General features: G+C 36.4%; 1 protein-coding gene across 2 annotated transcripts in view; it reads left to right on the forward strand.

The window, feature by feature from the left end:
* Nucleotides 1-25,894, forward strand: part of LRRC28 (leucine rich repeat containing 28) — a 59,659-nt gene that overhangs the window by 8,469 nt on the left and 25,296 nt on the right. For both annotated transcript variants that reach the window (XR_001412341.1, XM_014944581.1), the window contains exons 4-5: nt 2,068-2,105; nt 2,874-3,011. Coding sequence is in view for 1 of the 2 variants with exons in the window: in XM_014944581.1 (XP_014800067.1) it covers nt 2,068-2,105; nt 2,874-3,011 (176 nt within the window). In the remaining variant the exon portion in view is untranslated. The remainder of the gene's footprint in view (nt 1-2,067; nt 2,106-2,873; nt 3,012-25,894) is intronic.

Consider the following 25,894-nt stretch of genomic DNA (forward strand, 5'->3'; position numbering starts at 1 on the left):
GTAGTAACTAATGATGATTGCTGTAGGCAGAGTAGTTTATCCAATCTTGCCCAAAGAGTGGATGTCACATGAACTGTATTATTTTGGCAATTAATTTTAAGCTGTAAGCCCATGAGTCAATGTCTTCTTTCCTCCCCTTTTCTTGTAAGGTTATGATTTTCTTGTATGGTAGGATTGTTGGTAGTGGGGTTAAAAAAAGACATCCTCTTTCCCCCTTATAACTCGTTTGGCTCACTTTCAGTTGAGTTAGTGATGGACCATTGATCCTATTTATTTAATGGAAAGCTCCAAACAGGAGGAGGTGTATATCTGAGTAGTCTAATGCATTCAGCTGTCTGATCTTGTCATCTTAATTTGGCCCTTGAAACCACACCTTTCTGGTACACGCGACCACAGTATAGTTGAACTGTTTTATAGGTCACTGCAGTCTCCAACTTCCTTAAGAGACAGTCTTGTCTCATCATGCCGGAGTCTTGAGAGTATGTTTATGCTCTGAAGCAGTAAAATAAATATTTTTGTATTTGATATACTTAGTATTTAATGATTTGCCATAGGGCATCAGGAAATCTCTGTGTTATCTCATAGTGCCTTTAGGAAAATCTGTATAAATTATGGCTTAAAATAATCTCTTACAAATACTGAATTCTAGCAGCCAAACCTAATTATTTGGGGTTCAGCAAGTGTAGTTGTACCACCTTTATCCCATACATTCTGATGGTCGAGAATGGCAGCGAGCCTGTGGTTTGTGTAGCTCAACTAGTAAAAGTCAGTTTTTGATCAGACAATAAGAGGTGTTTTGTTGACAGAGACCGCAAAATATTTATTTAAAGAATAACTTGTTACAGTAGCTTTAAACTTTGAAAGATGAACTTAACTGATTTTCATTTTCCTGAAAGATACATCCTTAGCAATTTCACTATATGTTTGCCAAAACTTCACTATTATCTGTGTATATTTCTTTCTATATTGTGTCCCTCGTTCTGGGATAGTAGGTGTAGATCCTTATAATATACATTTTTTAACTTGAGTGAAAGAGTTCACAAGTATTTTCAGGAGCTGCAGCTGAAGTGAGTGGGAGAACTCTCATCCTGAGGTTATATATAATGATTTCTACAAACGTATCTGCTATCCTTATGTTTGTTACGTTTATAGTCAAGTTTGAATGTCTGCAGTTTTTAAAGAAAAAGAGAAGGCTCAGTTGCTCCATGCAGTTGAAATGTTCACTTCTCCTTGTTCTGCCTCTTATCTTTCTGAAATGACAGGCTCCAACTTTTGGAAATGCTGTTTGAATAGAATGGAAAAAAAATATGCAATGCAAATAATTTCCATGTGTGTCTGAGCAATTGGACATTGAGTATACCTCTACAATTAGATACCAATGTTTGAAAATTTTGTTAGTCTAAGAATAGATTTTACGTTACTACTAGTACTGAAAGTGCTCCAGCAGAGGGTGCTGAATATTCTTAGTTAGAGATCTGGCCACCCTCACTACCTACCTCAGTGATCATGTGTAAGATTGAGTTTTTCTTTTGAAAAATGTACTCTAGGTATGAAAAACCCACTTGCAGTGAGTAGATCATGTGCTTGTTTCTTCAGTCAGTAAAGATGTAAGACTTAATCTGCTGGGGAAGATATTCGTAATTATATAACTTTTGTGGGTTTGGGCTTTTTTCTTTCCTTACCCAGCATTTAGTGTAGAATAACCTGGTTATCAAACATGGTTCATTTTGGTTATTCTATCTCCTTTGTTCTTTTTCCTTTTTGTTTTCTTCTAATGACTTTCAAAACTAGAGCCCATTATTATTATTGTAATTGTGAATGTTTTGTTTTAAATAATTGTATGTCATTCTCTGTTATTTTCACGTTCATCATTTAATAGTCTGAGTGAAATTTAAGTACCTATCCATTGCCAGTTTATATAGTTTCCACAGCTTTTGTGGTCTTTGAGAGGAATGGCTTTGAGGGTGTTCTTTCAGTCTGAAATTGGATATTTTGCAAACTGATTATGTAGCAGAAGTCCTTGAGGGTAACAGGTGGTGTCCTCTGCTTTTTTTCTCCTCCCCCCAGGTACCTCCATTCAAATAACATAGTTGTTGTACCTGAAGGTAAGTAATCTACCAGCTCACAATAAGTGGCAAGAATCATAAAATATTCATTTTTCTTCTTTGAAGAGGCCTATTTTTCCTTTATTTTCCCATAAAACATTAAAGATTTTTATACAAAATATACCAGTGTAGCTCTTAGTTGCTAATATCCTTGTTTATGCTATGTTGAATTCCTTTAATGAATTATCAAGTGCATCTAAATGCTGTTTGCTTCAATTCTAATGGCAGAAAGTGAAAGGCCTAAATGGCACTCATTTACAGAAACAAAAATCCAGAGTGTCTTCTGTTTTCAGCCAGTTAGCACACAGAATACTCTGCTGGCTTAGATCATGACAGACTTGAAACCTAAAGTATCAAGAATTTGTACTAGTTTCTCTTCCTTTCCCCAACTGTAGAGTTATGTGCCTAACTTCAGGAAAGTAGTTTAAACTCTTTTTGAATACATAAATCGGATAGACTCAAAAGGAAGGAATGGAAAAAGTGATTTCAGAGCAGAATCATCTGAGGCGAATCTAGAAATGGGAGTATTCTGTACATCACTTTATTTTTTTCTTTTCCCCTCCCTGTCTCACTGCCAGCAGAACTATTCATTAGATAGATAAGCATTTCCACAAGCTATGTCATTCAGTTGTGAGTCCAGCTTTAATACATCAAAATCTGCTCAGACATAGGTGTTAGGTGCTGTGGCTTTTTATCCTCTCATAGGCCTATTAAGATTTTAACATTACTGTTGGGTCACATTCATGTTTTAATCTGTTCTCTCACAAGCCATTGGCTCCCTCGTTAAACTGCAGTTTCTGGACCTAAGTGATAATGCCCTGGAAATTGTGTGTCCAGAGATTGGCCGCCTGAGATCTTTACGTCATCTTCGCTTGGCTAACAACCAGCTGAAATATTTACCTGCAGGTAAGTACAAATGCGTGAGGGATTACAGCAATGACAAACTCCATTTGAACTTAATTTGCATGGTGATCTGCTCCAGGTTTATTAGTATCTTACGGCTGAAGCGTGGTACAACTTGCACTTAAAGACGAGGCAGGCATTGCCGTTGTATGTATACTGGGTATGCTCTGTAGTTAGAAAAAAGCCAGGCTGTGTGTACTTAAAGAATTTAAGTCCTGAAAAATGCTTCTGAAGTAGGGAAAAAATGTATCTATTAACAGTCTTTGCCATTGTATCAAGAAAATATTGAACATCCTTGAGAGGACACAAAATGCCAATGACAACTGTCATGATAAAACGATGTTTCTTGCAATTTTCCAGGATTCCAGTCCGTCCTTCCTTTCTTTTCCCTCAACAGCCCCATTCTTGTATTTTCTAAAAAGACACATGTCTAGTAGGTTTGCCTGTGGCAGTTCTACCTCACTGTGACAGTAAATAACAAATGTTTGTCTTGCTAGTTTATAATAAAAAAGCAAAATTTATTCAAAGTATATGTGACACAAAGTCAGAAGAAGTTGGCCATAGGCAGATTTTGGGTGATTTTTTTGCCTTCTAAGTATTTTGATAAACAGACGTAACTGATTATTCTTCCTACATTGCCCTTGTATCTTTCCAGATAAGATGATGGTGATTATTAAATTAATTAAATTAAATTAATTGAAATTTATTATTATTATTTTTTAATCTTTCTCTGGCCTATTTGCATTTTGTGATCTGCAGAGATGATAAAAATCTAAGGCCAGCATTTCAAAAAACTGGTGTAACTTAATCTAACAGGATTAGCTCGTGGCTCTAATTTTAACTAACTTCTCAATGTGACATTCATGTGTTTGTAAGTTCACATTGCTTTTTCTCAAGAAATATGTTGCAATTGCTCCTTGAAGTTTTGGCTGCAGAAATCTAGCTGTCTTTTCCTTGTACTTTTCTAGGCATAATAAGCTTAATAAGTCAAAGGATGATTATGATTAGAAAGAAAAAAAAATTATATGACTATGTAAATGATCTGGAATGAAATTAGATAAACCTGTTAAACATTATGACCCAAGGCCAATAAAATTTCCATCAATTTTCAGATGTCCTACATTCAAAAGAAAGGAGTGACTTGAGTGTGCTTTATGTTCCTCAAAGATAATTTACCTTATGGTGCTGTACCATGAAAGAAAGACTTGTTCAAAGAAAAAGTGACACATTTTCTGCAAAACTTCACACATTAACTTAAAAAGGTTCCAAAAAAGACTTTCAAAAGAATAATTTACATTACTGAAGAGTTGATTTTGAGTCTACCACATTTGATTAGGAACCGGTATCAGCTGCATAGGCACGCTGCATTTAATTTCTCCTGAATTTTACCGAATTTGGTACTGAGCATGGTCCCTAAGTGTGCTTACTTTTGTAAGCATGAACATTTTGCATGCTTAAAATAATGCTACCATTGCCTACTTTTGAATTGGAGAATCCAGTGGTGTCTGGTCTTCCTGTCTTCCTGTTGTTGGTGGTAGTCTACCATCAATTTATACATGTGCCATTACTGCTATCACTACTAATCCGTCTGTTAAGATCCTGTCACTGTCAACATGACTGGATGTCATACAGCTTGAGTGTTATCAGTCCAAGCAAGATTAATCTCTCACTTACACTGGAGAGTTTGCCCAATCTACTGCATGAAGTGTTTCCTAAACATAACACTTCCTGAAGAGGGCTTCCAAGCATATTTTCCTATTTTTCTTTGTAAATTTCAAAGATGACTTTATAACAAAACCTTTGAGTTTGTTTGAAACGAACATTTATGTTCAGTTGAAAAAATTGAGCTAAATAGTTAAGTTTTGATGAATTGTTTTATCCTTAATTATATTGGTAGCATGCATCTTCATTTTTGAGTTTGTTTGAAATGAACATTTATATTCAGTTGAAAAAATTGAGTAAATATTTAAGTTTTGATGAATTGTTTTAGCCTTAATTATATTGGTAGCATGCATCTTCATAATAGCGTTAAAGAGCATTCTGTCAGGACAGCTAGGAAAGGGAATAAAATGAACCAGGATGAGATGGGATTTCACCACAGTACGTCATTTTACTGTATGTTAACTGCTTTCTTTACAGCAGATACTGCATTTCATTGCATTGTTAGGGAAAGACAGCTCTTAATTGCTCTTAATTTATAGTAAGTAACCATTTAAGATATAATTTAGCTTTCACTAGCGCAGCTTGTGCAGAATTTAAAGATCTGCATTAAAAAATAGCTTTCAGGTGTAGGTGGTGGTCATTTATGGAAGTAACTTCTCAAAACCCATGACGATCATTTTCTTCCAGACTTAGTGCTGCCCATATCACACAGTGAACTGTTTATCACAACGGTTAAGAAAGGCTGCTCAGTATCCACATTGTGTAACCAGATAGGTCAACCTGCAGCATAATGATGTCATCACATAAAAAACTTTATTGGAAGTAACTTATCAAAACCCATGATGATCATTTTCTTCCAGTGCTGCCCATATCACACTGTGAACTGTTTATCACAACAAAGGGTCAGGTTAAGAAAGGCTGCTCAGTATCCACATTGTGTAACCAGATAGGTCAACCTGCAGCATAATGATGTCATCACATAAAAAACTTTAGAGTTGTTGCCCTGTCATTCCTCTTGTCTCTCCAGTGTCTGGTGTTTTAAGTGCCCTCAGCTTTTGTTGAAACTATATGGATATCTAGGAGGATACTCTTAGTAATATCCTTAATCAATTGCTAAAAAAATCTCTTGATTATAACTGCGGAACAGTTGGATGGTAAATGTTTGCCATTAAGAGTCTGAACACCCACATTTTTCTATTGCATTTTATATTTTAAGAATGATTCTCTGTTGTGTCTTCCTTAATTGTGATTAAGACTGAAAGAAACTGAAAGAAACAATGCAGTTAATAGCGTATGTTGATTCTTTATCTATTTTTAATGCTTTTTTTCCTACAATTGTGCCCTTAACGTTCATTTTTAGTATTTAAGATTTGCCTTATAGCAATCTAGTGTAACTCTAATTTTAAAACAATTGAAATAGTGTGCTTGAGGAAGCCCTATAAGGATTTACATCTTCATTCTGACTGTAGACATTCTTCAGACTATAATAAAGGTTGAGCCTGTGCTGCAGTTTATCTTCAATGTGATGGGCAAGATTTTAGTCTCTAACTACCTGTTTTCATAAAGCTTATGAGAATTTAATAATGAAGACTGCTGTTCTCTGGTTTGGTCATGATTGTCCAACTAGTTTGAAAAAGTCACTTTAAAGGTGGAGGTAGGGGAGAATGATGAAAATACATGCAGACAGCATGAATATTTAAGCCTTAGTTTCCTGAAGAGATCAGGATATACAGGACTGATGAGAGGGAAAAGGGCATCAGGTGAAGCATGGAAATTTCTGATCTTCAAGGAACACAAAACACTTTCTATGCTGTGGCACTCTTGTAGTGTAAATCATAATCCTACCTTTGTGCTTAGCAAATGCTACCAAATCAGTATCACCCGTGGATAAGATCGTGTACTTTGGCCTCGAGGCACTTTGTTTAATTGTGAACTCCCATTGAAACAATGGGCTTTCCATCATGCATCATTAAATTTTTGTGAAAATTGTTGAAAGATGACTAAGCTAAAGTTGATGAGAAGCAAAGGGAAAAATTTGTCCAGAATAAGCACGTTGAAATTGAAGTATAGTATAAAATGGCTGGAAGAAAATGCCTTGTGAAATTCTCTTGAAATCGTGTTTTGAATATATTTCGGGTAAGGTAAATAAGTGGACCAGGTTCTGCCTAATGCAGAGTCATTAGTACCTAGATTCTGTGGTAATCAGAATCACTGAGAGACTGTCTTTGAGAGAACAGATTTAAAGAGTTGCAGATAAGCAAGATCAGGAGATTTAATATTGCAAAGTTCTCTTGAGCACATTTTTTGATTGAAATTTTTTTGTTCTGCAAACTGTAAATCTTATAGCTTCTGTCTGTAACAATTTCTTCATTTATTTGGCTCTGGCACACCTAATTCTTGAACATAAAGTAAAATTTTGTGACGGTTTTTACTATTTAGCTGTAGCACTTCAATAATCTAAACTCTTGAGGGCCATTTGGAAATAGGTTATGTGGAGATATTATTTGAGAAAAATCTTAGCATTGCAGCATAAACAAAAGTTGGTTAATATTTCATATTTCACATTAGTTTATGTATAAGGTTGACTTAGCATTGACATTACATTTTCATAGTAATTTAACTTTCTTTTTCTTTTTTGGAGATTTCTCTGTTCAGAGAATTGATGCCTCACTTTAGAATTGTAGAGTTAGTCCTATATGAATGTGTTGTCAGAAGTAAATTTTCTGAATCTCATTTATTAATGTCTAATTAGAAAGTTCCTGTTTGTTTCTGATGTCTATAATGCATATGATATTTCAATTCCTTTCATTCTTGAGAAATTGTATTTATTTTCTCTTTATGTAAGAATTATTGCATCATTTGCAAAAAAAATAATAATAATCCAATGAGATGTAGTGGAAAATTCATTCCCAAAACCAAGGTTATCTCTCAGTTTTGCTGTTTCACCATTTAGATTTGATTTTACGGTAGCCTTGGAAACTTTTGATGTGAAGTAATGGCTCTTCAAGTTTGCATTTTGGTCTTGTAGTTACTGAATGTGTGTTTGGACAACAGATGACTGAAAAGAGGGTGGGTTATACTCAGGTGGACTTTTTGTATTTGACAAGGATTAGACTTTTTTTATTGCACGTTACTTAAGAAATACTTCTCCTTAGAAATGGCAAGTTGTAGCATCTTGTTCTAAGATTTAATTAAAAATGAGGTTATGTTTACTCAGCACATGTTGGAGATAATTATAGATTTACTAAAATGAAAAGCTTAATGTTTTGCCAAGTCAAGAGCAAAAGCTAAGTAATTAAACAAAGAATAGGGTATGGTTTATGATCCCAGCCCATCTTTTGGCAAAGTTCTCTTTAAGAAGGGGGCAAAAAACCAACTTTATCAGCAGTTGTCTTTACATGGGCTAGACCAAGTTTCCCTTTGTGTTTGTTGCCAAGGAACTTTCAAAACCAAGAGTTGAGTGCATTGATCAGGAAGAAAAAAAAAATGCAGTCAAATGATACTGAACTTCATGTAAACTGTGCAGTGCTGTTTCTTTAATGTGTAAAGTGAAAGTGCAGGTGACTGGGGAGCACCAGCAGCTGCTGTTGCTGAAGGGGGGGTACAGATCTCTCTGCAAGAGTGAAAGGCAGGTTTAGCAAATGCCCTTTCTTTCCCATATAAGGCAACGTGTGGCTTCCATTTCAAATTGACATTTCCGTGTTGTCTCTTGAGATCTCTGCGTATTGCATCCACTTGTTGCCATTTTGCTTCATTTAGGCAGAATCTGAAGGAAAATGTATTCATCTGCCTTTGGTATTTTTAAAGTGCAAACTGCAATGATATTTAGAGGAGGTTAATAGCATATATACTCTTCATTTCATTTTTGTTCAAATCCTTTTCCTTTTCTAAAACAATTTGCCTTAAAATCTAGTCAGTTTAAGCCTCATTAAAATACATTTGTAGGCTTATAAAACTTCATCTTCAAAGCATTTGAGAAAGATCCTGTGAAGCTGATAAGGGAGTGTTATCCTCATTTTACAGAATGGAAAAAAGTGTTTTTAACAGAAGTGATTTGCTCCAGGCCACAGCAGGAGTCAGTGTTAGCCAGAAATAGAACTTGGGTGTTCCCATTCCATTTGTTAAGACCACACCTTTTTGAGGTTGATCATATTTAATATTGGGGAGGATTGAGTCTTTCCACCCATTATTAAGAAATTAATAATTCTCTCTTTGTAATTAATAACCCTCTAAGTTAATAGGAAATTAATAGCAGTAAGTTTGGTGAGTCTTTGTAACTGAAACAGCTTGTGCTTCCAGAAGGCTGGAAGAGTTCATGAAGATGAATTTGAAAAATGTAACTCACAGATAAATACTAGATCATTTTCTCTTGCATTGGTAACTTCACTGGTAATGACAAGAAGGGTTCAATTGTTACTAAAATTATAAATCAAACTATAATTGTTGATTACTGCTTTGTCTATTTATAAAGTAAACCTCAGAATGTTAATTGGTTATTGCAAAGTCTGTTTTGCTTAGGAATTTGCTTTGCTAATTGGGGGCAAGAGAAACTTTGAGACATGAAAACTGAATATTCATTTCTCTCACTTTTTTTAAGTCGCTATAAAATACAGTTTCTGTATTTACTATTCATACCAGTATTTCACTTGTAAAGACTTCTTGAATACCCAACTTAGTCATTCTGAATAGAGCTCAATAGAAGGTATTTCAGTAAATCTTAATTAAAGGCATATAAACAACCACTTCTTCCCTACCTCATTTTCACAGTAGATTTCCACTGATCATGGATACAGCATACCAATAATTCTATTCTTATTCTAGACCCTGGCATTAAAATATGTAGTCCTAACTCATTTTTTAAACTTGTTTTCTGTGTTTTGACTTACAGCCTTCAAAATGGGGAGGGATAAATTTGACACTTCCCCCCTCCCCTCCTGTATTTCCTTGCTACTTTTATTACTGTCTCTGATTAGAGTAGAAAGCTTTGATACTTAATAAAGTTCACATTTTTAAAATAATGATTGTAACTTTAAAAGCAAAGGCACAGACTGATGCAGACCATGTTCTTTTTTCAGAGTTGGCATAACCTTAGTCCACTCTGCTTTCCTAATTTAGTAACACGTATAAAAATATGTACGACGGGACAGGTTTGGTACGCCAGGCACCCATCCAGGAGTGCGGTGTTTTTAAGTAAATGGACTTGTGGGGATTTGAGGAAAACATAGATTAGGTTACATGAGCTTTGCACTCTGTAAGTATGTAACTATTTAAAGGAGCATGGACTCCTAAATAAAAATATCTTTTAATTATTTTCATAATACATTGTTTTCCTTGAAGTAGGTTGATGCTTCATTATTAAAAATAAGTTTTTCTTTGCACAGATCTGTAAAATATATGCTCTGTTTAATAATTCATTTCTAGATTCAGTTTACTGTATAAAACCAAGAGTCAGCATACTGAGGTTTACATTAGCTCTTAGGTTCAACAACAACAAATACTTATTTTTTTTTTTTACCTAAATAGATGCAAACTTACCCATAGTTGCTTGTATTGTTTTTTCACATCAGGATTAGTAAGACTTCAGTAATTAGGCTGTATTAATGTAGAAGCACAATAAAAATACCTGATAGTATCTTTAAGACATTCTTTGGATTTCTAGGAGGAAAATATTTTTACATGTTTTGATCTTGAATAAACTCCAGCACAGCCCTGTGCTGACAGCCTGTAAGGACTGAAATTTTTTCTAAGAAAAGTTTCCCCTAGGAACTTATATACGAGAGTTCTCTCTGAAGAATTAGGAACAAAATGGCAGTGTGGATGGTTACAGATTGTCATTGGAGTTTGTGACCTAAATAGAGGTGCCCAGAGCACAGGGCAGTATATTGTACAAGTGCTGTTCCTTACAGATGAGCTTTCGTGCGTGTCCAGACGCAGTGGTACCTATTTAATTAAAGGATTTGTTGGTTGTGTGAAATTTTGTAACAGAGTCTGCTTTGCTCAAACATTTGGTTTGGGTTAAATTCTCAGGAGGACTACTCGTACTTCTGAGTGCTTTAAATTTATGGGGAGGGAAGTGAAGACAGAGAATAAAAAAATTCCATTAAATTCCTGGAAATTTTCATTAACTGAAGTTTTTCCTGTATACCCTCACCTGTATAGTGTGTCAGAATGAGTCATCTGTGTACACGGGGCTGCTCACTATTCTCTAGTTGCTTTTCCCTTCTTGTAGTTCTTTTTTTCTGCTTCCCCCCTCGTTGAGGGGTTTTTAAAAGCTTCTTTGTTAGTATCATACAACATTTTTCAGTATAGCACAGAAGGTTCATAATTTCACTGGATGCTGGTAGCAAAAATAGTAGTATAAACATACAGTCAGAAAAATTCTAGAGCTGTATTTTAAGCTTAAAATGTTGTTCTAATGTATGCTTTTGTCCCAACACTGCTTCCAGATAGGCTTCTATTGGACGTACTGGAACTGAAATACTTCCCGCAACTGTAACAGAAGTGACGTTAATAAACAAAAAAACCCAAAAAACTATCTCTTTCAACAATGGCTTGCGGTATTCCTCATTATGGTGTTGCACAGCAGGTTCTCAAAAATGCATGTGCTAAGTATGTATGTGTTGTAATTCATTAATCTGAAAACTAATAGGAAACAGCTGGAAGAAGCCATCAGTGTCTTTCATTGTAACATTTAATTTACGGATTCAAATATTGCTTTGTGTACTAGGTCTATTGGACTAGAAAATTCCATCTTAAAATTTGCTAGTCTTAAATTAGACTATCGTTGGGAAAAGTACTTGGAAATTAAGCTTTTTTAATAAGCATATTTTTAGTTAAAAAAAAGAAATTGTGATATGGCTTAATGCATCATATTTCCAAGTACCTGTAATTTTATAAAACCTAGATCTTAAAACAGCTTCTGCATCTTTGTGTATGTGCAAAAGTGATCCGGGACAAACTAAAACTGACATTGAGGTTTCAGGTCAATAAATTGAAGGCTAAAATCCTATTGAAGCAAAAGCCTAAGGTCCAAATGTTTGAGTTTTCCAATACTGGTTTTAAAATAATTGAAAGTTGCTCAAAATCGTAACATAACTTTACTGATGCCAATTTCTTTCTTCTTTCTTATGTATTTTAGCAAGATGATAATGATACTGGATCAATCACACTTTTTGTTAGGTCCCAACTTTGGTTTTGGTGATGCTTTAATTTGAAAAATCTCTGCCTGGTTGATGTTTGACAATATTTAAAATATGAACAGTGTGCTCGTGCAATTACTGAGCTCATGAATAAATCCAGGAGTGTCTGAGAGTAGGGTGCTGTACATCAGCGTTTCAGGCCATGTTAATTTCATTTGAATTCTTCATATGATCTGGGCAGAGATTGACCTGTTCCCTTTTCATATGATGATTCTTACTGGCCACAGAATCTTAGTGAAAATTATGGTGGCATCGCATGTTTGGAAAGAGACATCTCTCAGAATGACACCATGTGAGTTCTAATCACTAAAATCCTTTTTTATTATATCGTAGAAAGAACATGATTTTAGAGGGTAAGACCATGTCAGTGCAAGGCTACCTCTGACCTGTTGCTCAATTTCTTATTGTCAATTTTGATTTCCTCTGAGGCATCAAATCCCAGATACCTATGTTTTTAGAGCTTTGATACTGGTTTCTGAGAAGCAGCCAATGTTGCTCTTTGTTCTGTACTATTCCATGTGAGATCCTGGTGAAAGTTACCCTGCATCAAACTTGCAAAATCTGACCCCACCAGCCCCATACCTTCCCACCCCCCCGCCTCCTTCCTTTCCTTCTCTGAAAAGGAGTTAGTAAGAAACCTGGTGAGGTGTAGGTGAAATCAGGACGGAGGAGAGGAGAGCCAACCTAATTATTAGCAGTGGTGCTCTCAAGCCTGTTGTGCTTCTGGCTTTGGAGTAACTCCGCTTGTGAAAATCAAAATCTTTGCAGGAACACGTATGTTTTCTAAGCTCTGGGCCATGGGCTTTCCCCCTTGTAGCCGTCCCCCTCAAGGGCTTGTAGGTAGGAGATAAAGGAGTTGTGCCAAGATAAAGGAGTTGGAGTGCAGCTTCTCATGTTGAGGTACTTGGACGATTTGTGCATTCCTGAGAGCATGAGAGCAGATTTAACTGGATTCTCTATTGTTAAGAGATTTGGTACTGCCTCTTGAATCCTGGCTCGCGCTTTTGTTCTGCAGCCCTTGATTTCTCAAGTTGCTGTAAGCCTTGTTTCTCCAGGGGTTTTCCTCTTGTCTGTGGGGGGTGCACAGGAATTTTAAAGATGTTGAGAGGGCTTTGAGTAATCACGACAAGCATTCATCTAAAGCTTAAAACTTTATGGAGATGTTGGAGATCTTAAATATAACTGTAGAAGCATGTTAGTTAGGTTGCATGTTCTTAGGCCTTTTTATTAAATAAGACGTCTTAAGTACAACTCATTTTAACACATTTCATTAAGCATAAAATTGCGTAATATTTTTTAGTAAACTCTATTTGAGATTTCTCAGTAAATTGTTAAAATACAGATTCAAAAAAACCTATTTGTTGTCTCACATATCCAAGTCGCTTCCAAAATTTGCTTTAAAAAGTCAGCCACGTGGCATATGCAAAACATTAAATAGAAAGAAATTTAAAAGGAAATACTGATTTCAATACTAGAGCGAGAAGAGGTTTTTAGATGATAATGAAATCAGTAATAGGGCAGCATGGAAATGCTACTACCATGTACAATAACTCATACAGTAATGTACAAAGTAGTCTCTCAAACATCTGATAGAAGAAACGACAACCAAAATTTTCTAGGGTATATGAGAACAGAGTCCTGATGGAATTAATCTACCCCGCTCTGCTCTCCACTCCTGCAATCATTAGAGCTGCCACTTGGGAACTGAGGGCTTCTGGAAGAACGTCTCTTGACCTTTGAATATACTCCCAATGACATGCTGAGCCTGAGGCCACGAGACAAAAGTGGGAAGTTTATGCAGCAATATGTAACTTTAAAGAACATTAAGTTGTCATTGCTGCTTTGATCAGTGATAGAGTATACTTTGATAAAACTCAGATAAAGAGCTTCAGGCTGTAGCATCAAAACAATGCATTCTGTTCCTTTTAGTTTGAAAAATTTATTTCTACAGTCTGTTTTTAAGAAGTGGAATGTGCTTGTGAGAACTGATTAGACCTGGCACACAGACCTAAATAATGAAGGTCAAATAGAATTATTTGGTTTTTTATGTTTTGATTGTTTGAAAACTTGGGTTTGAGTTTTATGTAGAGGACTCTTTGTGACACAGTTATATACCGCAGAAAAAAATAACTCTGGAAGTGGCCACGGTTGTGTTTGAATTGAGTAATTATTCCATTTGTGGTGTTCATTTTATGTGAGCTTATTGACTGCATAGCAGAGGGGAGGAAGGAGAAGTGCAGAGTCTGGTTACTTTTGGTCAGACTTGTTCCTGTGGAGTTGTATCTCAGATGTAGAAAAGCAGACTTGAATTTTGTAGGTATGTAATTCTGTGCTGTAGCCTCGCTCTGAGTGTTTGAAGATCTTCATTATATAAATGTATCTGAAAAGCCATAAAGACTATAAAAACTAACATTTCTAGTTGCTTTAATTTTATGTATTACCTGCGTGGGCTCTAAAGCTGTACAGATCATTACTCCTTTCATAGCTCTAGCGAATCCCCTCCCGCTCTCCAGATTTCTTGTTGGCATCTCCATAATCTCTGTAACTGAGAAGGTAGGAGGCTTCATTGCTTGTCTGGCTGATTTGCTGTACAACTCTCTTCAGTGCTGTTGAATATGAATGTAATCACTGTTGTATTTATTATGATAGAATGGATGTATGTTAAGATACTGGGGGGTGTTGGTTGCTTTTGTACTTTTTAATAAAATCTAAACCAAAAAAGAATCTTTAGTATTTTTCAACTTTATTCTTACATAAGAAAGCGATATTAAAATAATATTCACATAGGTTACTGAAATTTCTTCCAGGGTGTCATTCCCTTCCTTTTGGAGCTTCTTCCCTCAACATGCTGAATACTCTACTGAGAGCACAGTAAAGCCTCTTTGGAATTTGATACAAGGGTTTTTTCCATGTTATGGCTGGCAACAGTCACTTTCTGAGCAACATAGCTTGGGGCTGTCGTGAGGTGGATTCTCCTTCTTGCGCAATGCGTGTATTAGCTTGTCTTTCCTTCATGTGAGGAAGAATATGGATCTTCTAGTAAGTCTCTTCCCTTTGACTGTCTGTTCCTATAAAAATCATCACTTATCATTAAGAGTTAACATATGCTGAGCAATTAAACTGAACTTAAGTGGTCATATAGTGCCTAATGTCAGACTAGCTTCCTAAGTAAAGGAGTTTCAGAAAAAGTTGGTTTGTAACTCATCTGTCAGCACTGGATTCTTCTGCTGGTGATTCTTATAGTAAAGATCTGACTTTACTGACTGCCGGGTTCAAGGCACATGTGATAGATATGAAGTTCACTTCTGAAACTTCAGAACAGATGCTCTTTAAAATACTTATAAAGGTCTTTCTTTTTAGAACCGTTACCCAAAAGCAAAACTGAACTTAAAGGGGGTTTTAAGGTGCTCAGGGGCCTCTCTCATAAACATTTGCCAATAGCTGTTCACATGGGTGAAGACAGATGTGTATTGACAAGGCTGAGACTGAACCTCCGAGATGGAGAGTTGGATATATGCTGAGAAAGATGTGTTTCATATACAAATGGTGTTTGTGTTTCTGTAGCATGAAAACTTCTTTAATACAGACAATCTGTTCAATGGCATTTAGTCAGGGTTTCAAAGAACCTCAGCTTTGAACAGATATTAAACCGTGGGTCTCTTTTCTCTGAGATTTTTTTCATCAGTTTGTAAATGTGTGAAAAAGGAAATAGTAGTAGGAACTGCTTTGCAAATTCCAGATTTACATTAGAAATGCCTTACTGATTTCAGTATGCTGTATTGCCAAAGGGCTCTAACTTCGTTTTGCTGCACTGACTTATTTCAGGAGAGACCTAAGCAGAGTAAGCCATACAAGTAAAATCAGCTTTTGAGGAAGATTGTGTCCATACTTATTGCCTTTACCAACATTGTTTTAAAATAAATAAATAAATGGTGAAAACTGCAGTTCATTGTATCCTGCACCACCCTAAGGAGGTTGGTAAAAGTTAAACAGTATGTATCTGCTATGACAGCATGTGGCTGCAAGCTTGTTCATGAAATTCGGTACTTAATAGAGTCTTCATAGAAAATCACCTGTTAAATAAGCTGCAAAAATAATTTGCTACTTTTGTTTTCATGTAAAACCTCTTACTAATTTGAAATTTTTGAGGCTCTTTTTTGTTGCACCAAATTAACATTTGTGACAGGAAAAAATTAGCTCTTGAAGCTTAGTATTTGTGATTTTTAGGGTTGGGTGTTAAAAATTAACTTGTTTTCCCCTTAAACTCTTACGTCTTTATTATCTATGAATGTACTTCTGTCTCTTTGGTTCCCTTGTTTGGTTTTTTTTTCTTTCCCTAAGCTCTCTGTAACTTATGTACAGTGATTAGCTATATTAACGGGTAGTTGATTTTACTTGTGCATTAAGCAAATGCAATTTACTAGTAGGACTTGAGTGCTCAAGGAAGCTTGGAGAACAAAGTCACACAGTCTTTGAAAGTGAACAAATAAAAATTGTTAGTGCTGTGCAACGGAAGGATTTTAGAATGTATCAATTTCCATTTTGACCTTGCTGGCCAAATATAATTTTCTTTTATACATACCATTAGAGAGAGTTAAAATACTACTTGTTATTGACATCCTTGTTTTTACTCAGCTAGTCTATTAAATAAATTGAGGCAAAATAAAATGCATCATTTACTGAAACTAAAGCTAAATGGAAAATAGAGAACTTGTAGAACTAGAGGTATTGTGTGAGATTAACTTCCTTGTGGTTCATGTCACACATGCAGAGTTTGCTACCTGTATTTCAGTTATCTTAATTTTATTGCAGTGGTATTTAAAATAAAGACCCATGTTTAACTTACCATTGTCCAAATCTGCATTAAATTGTCAGTCTTTATGGAAGGTTTTGATACTAAGCAACTGCAAGTATACTCTAGTTGGTCATTTTTTAATGTCTGAGAGCTTTATGGACTAAGACTACTTATTTGTGTAGCTCAAGGAATGCAATTCAGAATGACTGAGTGTGTGGGGGGGGTGGAGTAGAATTGCAAGCCTTGCTTGTCTGCTTTGTGCTGATTTGAAACACTAAACAGCAGTATCTTCCACTGAGAAAGATCCAGCTTGCAGTTGCTCTCAGCATTGTGAAAATCGGGACTTTGCTGGTGGTGTTTGAAGTCAGATACCTTCTTTTTTGGCGATAATCTTAGTTAGAAACTGTTAGTTGTTGGTCGATACCGTATTTCTCAGTGGTAGCTGCATCATGATAGTAGCTCCTGCCTGCCTTTCTCAACTGGTGAATTGGCCATTCTGCTGGGTGGCCACACAGACACTGCCTGGGCGAGTGAGGAGGAGCAGGAGAAGCTCCTCTTACCGCTGCTAGAAAAGGGCATCTGAATCCATAGTTTACATTTGAGAAAGATGCATCTCTATTATAGTGGGACTATTTCCTATGAATGTTTAGCCAGTCCCTTCCCAGTAATGACTGTTGCAATTTGCAGTAACTTCCAGTGGCGTGGAAGAACTATTATTTTCATAAGACTTCAGTTAAGACAATCCCATCCATCAGCATTTTTTGAAAAACAAATATGGCAACTTCAGTGCTGTAAGCCTGGTGCCAAACTAAAGATCTTCCTTTGATTCTTTTCCTTTCCCTCATCCCACTCAATTTTGTAGCTGCATTTTTTTTGCTATGGAGTTTACCTTCAGGAAAGGGGGTTCTTTGGTATCTCCCAATAGTAAGATAAACGAGTGTAACCTGGCATGATACAGCGTAACACTTTTCCACTGAAAGCTGAAAATCTAACACGGACCTATTGCTTTTCTTATGCATTTAGTTCCTTCTTGGAGAGGAAGAAAAAAAAGAACCCTGCTAACCTCAAGAAAAGGAAGAAAGATGTGTCTGTCTCCAGTTGGTTGGAAACAGTTGATAGCAACAGTCACAACAGATAGGTCTTTGCTTGGATTATTTAGACACTGGTGTGGTAACGGGTTAGGAGATACTAATTTTGTTTGTCAGAGAGACTGGTCCGTTGTGTTGATCTGAAGTTTTTTATTTGAAGAAGAAAGGAAAAAGCTGTCCTAGAATTTATAGCCAGGACTGGCCCAGTCTCTTTGGCTTCCTGAACTATCCTTAATATCTCCTTTAGGATGCTTATTTTGTTTGCCTTAATTTTAGGCGATTACTGATTTGTTGTACTTAATCAAAGTGGGGTCCTTAAGTAGCCATCTCTGGCTGCCTGGTGTCTTGAGGTCAAATTATTAGTTCTCTATTTTATGCCAAAGTTTTACTGGAAGGCTTTCCCCCACCCCCTTCCATGTAGTGATATTAGTGCACAGGGAATTGTAAATGATGTGCAGCAGTAAAGATGGTAAAAACATAAACAAAACAAGAGAAACATAACAGGTCTCATGCTTTATTCGTGTCACATTTGTTTATGTTCATACCACCCAGGAACACCCAGAAAAAGGGAAACAGCTGCTCCTCAAAAGAAAAACAACAGCAAAAATACATCACTTCCTAAATAAAAGACTTTTCTGTAAGATGCTAGCAAAATTTTTCATGCGATATACTTTACAAAGTACCATTCTGTCTCTTCACACTTCATTTTGGCTCCTCTGTCTAAAATTCGGGATATCATTTAATAAACCCAAAGAATAATATGAATACATTATTTTCACATCTAATAATCATTTGAGTAGCAAAAGTACCTTGCTGTGGGGGCAGTAAAGTACTAGGCAGAGTACACTAGAACAAAATGAAAGGATAGGTTGTCTTCTTAAAAAAAAAAAAAAGAACCAACACAAAACAACAAACCCCAAACTGACCAAACCAACAAAAAAAAAACCCAAACCCAAACCAAACAAACAGCAAACCTGATCATTTCGTGCCCTTGAGTTACCTTTGTGCATAAACAAGTTTTTTCTTTATCGTTATTTCCCTTTCACCCACCTTTTCCACTTTTCTCATGTATCTTCATTTCTGGTATTTTTATCGTCTGATTTCTTCTAACTGTTCTTGTTGAGGCCATCAAATTGTGGAAGAAAATGGAATTCCAAACCTGCATTGAGGGGAAACAGGGAGCACTACACAGTAGCTGCTCTGGATGTGTGACCTGTGTCTGGTGCTTAAGTGCTGAGGAAAACAAAGGGTGCTGGACCTGTGAAGTAACGAAGGCTGCATGCTTTGTTAATTGAAGCTTAATTATGGTAAAAGATGGGGAACCACTGACCTTTAGAAGAGTTTGACTTAATGTGACCCTCATGCCTGATGTCTGTTTTCAGCCACTTTTAGCTGAACTAAAATTGCTGTTTAGCATGATCGGCCTTTAGAAAGTCACTTTTCTCACCTTTGCCTGTGAATGGCAATACAAAATAAATAAGGTTTGGTACTAAATTTGTGTGTGACATTTAGCAAAGTTGGAGAAAAAAAGGGTTCTATTTGGGTATGTTCAGTAGAAGTATGTATTTTTCACTTGGTTTTGGGTTTTGTCTGCTGCTTAAATGTTTTGGGGAAGAGTCAATAGAGTTTATGGCTGAAGTAGGTGAAACTGAGAATTGGGAAAGTCTCTGAGGTGTTACTTAGATGACTATGTTCATTCACAAAGAGAATCCTGCCCCAGAAAATCTTTTTCCCTGTTCTCTCCAGCCAGGATATCTGTGTGAAATGCCACCATAAGTATTGCTTTGAAGGTAATAGATTCAAGTTTGATCAGCTGGGATAGGGCCTTTTTTCCATAGAATTTGGTTTGAACTCATTCAACACCTCATTTAAAAGCAGGTTATTAATAAAATAGTTGCTACAGTATTGCAATGTCTCTTCCAGTCCCTCTTCTTTTTTTTTTACTTAAAGTATTGAGCAAATATTAGCCTACAGGGGAAAAAAACAATGAAAAAAAAACATCTTCAGGTCTCTTAGGCTTGAGAAACAGAAATTTTTCCAAGCTCTCTCACTAGCAATATAGTAACAGATCTGCATACAGCAGTGTCAAAATGTAAATGTGACTCAATTTCACCCCCCCACCTTTTTGTCCTTTGATGGCAATTTTCAGTTCTGGTCAACCTTTCTTGTTTGAAGATGGCACAGGTCTATCATAAGTGCCAATTTGTGCTAGAAAATTGAATTTTTATAGGCTATGAAATGTAAGCTGCATGGTAGGACAGTAAATGTGATGCTAATATATAATAGGCTATTTAATTTGTTTCAACCATCTTAAAATCTATTTAAGTCCTCCTGAGACATCCCCGAGCACATCTAAAGGAGATCTTTTCCATCAAACTCGTAGTGATTTAAACTCAGATTTCCTGCCCATTATAGTTTGAAACTGATAATAGTATCACAGTTCATCCACAGGCATGTATAGAGACTTGCATTTTTTTTCTAATGGGACGGGTAATAAGCATTTTAAGCATGAAAGATTTAAACACCTTTTACTCACCGTTACATGGTTTTACACATCTAATAGGAAAATGCGTCTTGTACTTAGGTTCGTGGAAGGTGATTAAAGCATTATTTCAAGTATGATAGCCCCTTTTAGTACCTTCTGTTCCTTTCCTGAATCAATCAACTTTCCTTTTAGACCCAAGGATAGAGAGGGATCACTGGGTGCATGAAGTCCAGTGCTTCTCAATCGCATCCAGTCATCACAGCGCTTCACTCTGTAAGGATTTGTAAGAATATGTCCCTCTGGGTACCACAAGCTGGAAAACATTACTCCATGGTATGTAGCAAAGGTTTTTTTAGTACAGAGTGCTGCAGTCTTGGAGCAGTGACCTGCTGCTGGCATTGCAGAGTGGATGGCAGGCAGGAGAGGATCGTTTCTGTGTCCCTTCGGTAGCAGGGTGGCAGATGTAGATGTTTCTATGGTAATAGCAAGATCATCATTATTGCCTGCAATACAAAGGTATATTAACGTACTGTCTTGCTCCTAATACAGTGCTGGCTATATATAGAAGTTGCATTAGTTATTTTCACTGGTGGCTCATTATACTTTAGTGGTGAATGAGTACAGCCAGACCTTCTCCTCCTTCATTGTTTCAAGCAGAGACCTGACTCGCACCACCTCCTTATCATGCTGATTTTCTGTTATTTTTCATTCCATCTCAGTCACTTAAATCTAAATGTTCTTGTTCTTCTTCCTGTACGATAACTTGGTTCTCTGTCATAACAGCTGTACTTTAAAGGCTTGTGTTGACAGCAAACCAAAACCTAGTATTTTTTTTTTACCAAGGTAGAAAATGGAAATGAAGTAGACCCCTGAGGAACACCACCACTAGTAGTTTTCTCCATCCCAATAATTTGCCGTGAGATGTGATACTCGTGTTAGCACTGACCAAGACATTTCATCAAAGAAAGATAAGCCAGTATAACATGATTTACAGTTGGAAAGATCTGGGTTGCACTTTCATTCTGCTTTCTATTTATGTTCCAGTCATTGATTACCTTTGGTTGCTCTTCCCCTTAGAACAGTTGCTCTAAGATACTGAAGAGCACTGAGTTCATGTTAACAGGGCTTTTTTGAACACAGGTTCTACATTTCTTCTCCAACTCTAGGCTGCTATCCCAGAAAATGTCTTATTCATTGAGGATCCTTGTGCCCGAGCTTGCAATTTTGATATATAACCCATTTTTTCAGTATTCTGGGATGGAAAGTTTTAAAGCAGCCTCATTTCATGGATGTGGTAATTTTCAGTGCTTTGTCCTTGTTCCCATGAGGTATTCTGTCTCTGTCCTCATACACAGCATTATTCTTACAGGAAAAAATGATGCAAAAAGCTAATTTAATATTTGGTCTGTCCTCCTAATTTCTACCCCATGGTGACACCAGTTCTTCATTTCTTGCTCTTTATTTCTTGTTGAGAAACCTTTTGTTTGTCTGTGAGTTCCTATTTTCCTGGCCTCCTGGCAGTTTTAATTGAACTTCTGCGGCCTGACCTCCGAGTGCCAGATCTCTGTGCTGATCAGTCCCTTTTTCCATTCCTTGTAGGTTCTCTGCTTTCTCTTAATATCCTGCTTTGAGGTGCATTCTCATGCAGGTAGGTCTGTAGCCCTTTCCTGTCCCCTTCTTCCCTTTACTTGGATGGAAGGACTTAGATAGTGTTTGATTTCAAGTAAATCCATGCCTTCCATACACTCCAATCGAATTGTGTATGTGTTTCATATATCTTCGGATGAAATTTTGGGTTATGGCCCAACAGGGAAAAGTGGGATTGCTCTTGAAATGTAAAGAAAACCGGTATTTTTGAGTTGTGCAGCTGGTGAGGCCTGTACCCCTAGAAGGTCAAGGAAGCTTGAATTGCCTTTGGCAAATATTATATGTTGTATAGGCTGCTTACTTCCAGATGGGTTTTGTTTTCTTCATGTAAAACCATGGGAATTAATTTTAAAAACTGGCACTTAAACCACCTGAATCTGAAATAGATTTCTTTTTTTTTTTTTTCCTGTTTTTTCCTGATGCTAGGTATGTTTATATAAATACAACCAGATTTGTTAGAAGGTCAATAATTTCAGAAATTTCCTGAAATTCTGTCAAGGTTTCACTTTCTTTTAAAATGCTGATATTTCTTTTCTCTTTGTGTTGAGAGACAAACCTATTTGGCAGTTTTTCTTTTGAAAACCCAAACACGTATGATGACAGTTCACTTGTCCTTTTCTCCAAGTGGCTGGAAAAACTATTACCATGGATGCTTTTTGGAGTCACAGTAATCAATTCTGAATTTTGTTATCAAGAATGAAAAAGATTAATTAATTACCTTGTTGCTAGCCGTTTTAGAATACAGTCTGAAGTATTTATGTGAACGTCTGTGTCACTAAACCACCTTCAGAAGGCTGTAGGCCAGGACTCTGGGCATAAGCCTGTGTTGAAGTCTCTCTGAAGTAAGGTGGTGTGTGGATTTACAGTCTGTCAGCCCCTTCGTGTGTACTACACCGTGAACACCTTTGTACCATATGGCCCAGGCGTGGAATTGCCCAGCTCTCAGTGAAGGCAGTGATCCATGCTGATGGACACTTGGGTGCAAGAACCGGCACAGGAACTTCATGTTTGGACTTGGGTCTCTCTGAGTTAGAGGTTTAGCAAAGCTACTGAGGAATTTTTTTTCTGGCTTCTCATATCAAAATGGGGCTCAGTGCTCTGCCATGTTGATTTTGATAGTGTTAATCCTAAACCTAATATAAATTTTAAATTATACATTTATGAATTTCATTTAAATGTAATTGGAACTCCTCAGTGTGGTTCAATGGTGATGTATTAATGCTTGTCTCTCTTATCCTTGGAGGTGGGGATGGGGGGGAAATCTGTGAATAAAAGCCCCTTACTTGTCAGTTCTTTTTATTTGGGAATAGTTATTTTCTTTTCTGAGTCTGCCTGAAATTTCCCAAGTCCACCTCATAAATGTCCTAGTGCTTGATGAGGTGATAGCAAGGGAGAGATTTGTAAGGCTTTCGCTGTGTTTGTTAGCCCAGGCATTCTCCAGTATTTATGTTGCAAGATTTTTAAAGCATGGATAATAGTATTTAGTGAGTAAAAGCTTGAAAAACTTATTAACAGACTGTTTATATTTTGTGTTATTCCTCTTTATTGTTTTCCTTTGCTTTAATGAGATTGAAACCAATTTGTTGTCATTATTTAATGTCTGAGCATGTTCTTCAAAATGAGCTTTCAACACTATGGTGGCAAGTCTGGGGGCTATACCTTTAATCTGATGGCACTTTAAGTTGTTTGGTTCACTTTTTAACTTCCATCATGGGTCGGTGGGTGTTTCTGTAACATATGGCACTGTATGTTGAAAGTGGATGTTTACATCTGGTATGCATTGGAAGATTAAGGTAGGGAGGATGAAGTTTTGGGCAAGTATGTGTTTTTTGGATGAAGGATAAAGTGAGAATACTTTTATTTCCTCTTAGATTTGAAACATATCATTCTAGCAATGCCTTTGAAACTCTGCCAGCTTTGCCAACCGTAACATTTATGGGATTTTGGACCTAAACTGAATTAGAAAACTGTTTTTAGTGGCAGAGAAAAAGGTTAGTGCATGAAAATAGCTAGGCCTATTATTGACTGCATGTGGTCAGTGGTTTGGCTGAATGTAGGTGGCTCTTTTCCTGTCACTGTTTTCAAGCATATGGCTTTGTTTGTGATGAATATAAAACTCTTTAAAAGTGAGTTTTACCAAAGTTCTTTTGCACAGTAGTCTTTTGCTATTTAGTAGCGATTATTTTGCTTTTGCCGTTCATTTTCAATCTTGTAGTAAAAAGAAAAAAAACACTAAAAATAAAGCTTATGATTCCAGTTGACATCAAAACTAAGAGGTTTGAAGAATGTGGTCATCTGTGTATAGCAGCTGCTTCTGTCAGTAATATTTTATAAAAGAATGGATATGGTATGTTGTTGAATCTTTATTGTAGCTAATGCTGGGTTTGTTTGCAGTGGGTAGAAGCGCCATTTAAATGTGCACAGGCATTTTGTTTAATTAGGACTTTTGTGAAAATCTCTCAGGCTGAATTACAACTTCCTTTCTTTTTTTCCTCTTTTCACATTTTTGGTCTTGAAAACACCATAGCAGTTTTCCCAAGGTCAGCTTCAGATTTGCAGTTTCTTTTTCCTATTGTGTAGAAGGCAGCTTGAAATTAACCTAGTGCTTTGTTTTCTTCTTGGGGTGTAATACACAAGGTGCTACCTCAGAGCTCAGCGAATACCAAATTTTCTAGCTCTTGCTGCAGCGAGAGCTTAAGGGCACAATAGGTTCTGTTTAGCTTTAACTTAAACAGTGTTACCTTATTTTAAAAAAAAGTGCCTTTAAAAAAAAACCAAAAAAACCAACAAACAACCCGGGTGATAGAGCTGCAGATTGTGGATTGTGTAGATTGTCTGGTGTTTTCAGTGTAGAAAATTCTAGTGAATCTTGTTTTAGCAGCTATCAGATGCAGGAGCTGGTTTCATTCAGCCAAGAGCAAAGTACATTTGGTTCTGCAAGATGCTGAGAACTTCAGTAAGGATTAGGAACACCAAGCACTTCATGAGTTGGGTTCATTGCTGTAAAGTATTTAAAAACAAAGCAAAACTGTGTGCAATTTTCCCATGTTTGGGGAAAATAATTTATAGAATTATCCAAATTTGAGAGTAACTGTAAAAGCATAACTAAACAATGAGACAGCCTGTAGAGCTGCTTAATATATTTGTCAGTCAGTGTTTACAGAGGTGCATCCCGGTCCCATAGGCCAGAAACAAGGAAAATCACTCTGTTGCACAAGCGAGGCTACTTGTGTGATCACTTATTGAAGACTTTTAAGAACTTCATTTGTTACCCACATAAAAAAAATCAGACAACACTATTTAAAACAGAAAGTGTACTTTCAAAATTCTTAAAACATTGAAAAAGAAAATCTCTAGAAGCTGTAATTTTTGCAACTGTAGCCCAGAACTTACTGTAATATTTTCCTATAATATAACTTACAGGTTATTAAGAAATTTCTTTTCTAATTTGAACTAGGTCTTTTGAATTGTATTATGAAGACAGAGCTGTTGTTCCTAAGCATGCTTGGTGAAAGACTGTCACTAAGCAAGAAGTGCTATGCATGTATTTGTAAGTCTCATTGCAAGAAAATCTTAAGTAAGATGGATATAAGCACTGCATCCTCAAATATTAAAAAAAAAAAATAGAATTAATTTGCATGAGTTTGGGGTCATGCAAAACACCCTCAATAACAAGCACGCTATGTAATCTGTTTTGTTTTTTTTTCCTAGTTCTAATTTAGGACCAGGAAACTGCTAGATATTTTTGACAGTAGTAATTGTCACAATTCAGGAATGCTCTATCTTGAGAGATCTCATATTTAAACACACTGCCTGGGGTTTGGTGGTTTTTTTTTTTCCTAGTTCTAATTTAGGACCAGGAAACTGCTAGATATTTTTGACAGTAGTAATTGTCACAATTCAGGAATGCTCTATCTTGAGAGATCTCATATTTAAACACACTGCCTAACTGATAACTGTCCTCATTAAAAAAGATTTCAAATATAAAGATGATGGAGATGATTAGTATC

The sequence above is a fragment of the Calidris pugnax genome, unplaced genomic scaffold, assembly GCF_001431845.1.
Source record: "Calidris pugnax isolate Ruff unplaced genomic scaffold, ASM143184v1 scaffold70, whole genome shotgun sequence".
NCBI classification, from domain to species: Eukaryota; Metazoa; Chordata; class Aves; order Charadriiformes; family Scolopacidae; genus Calidris; species Calidris pugnax.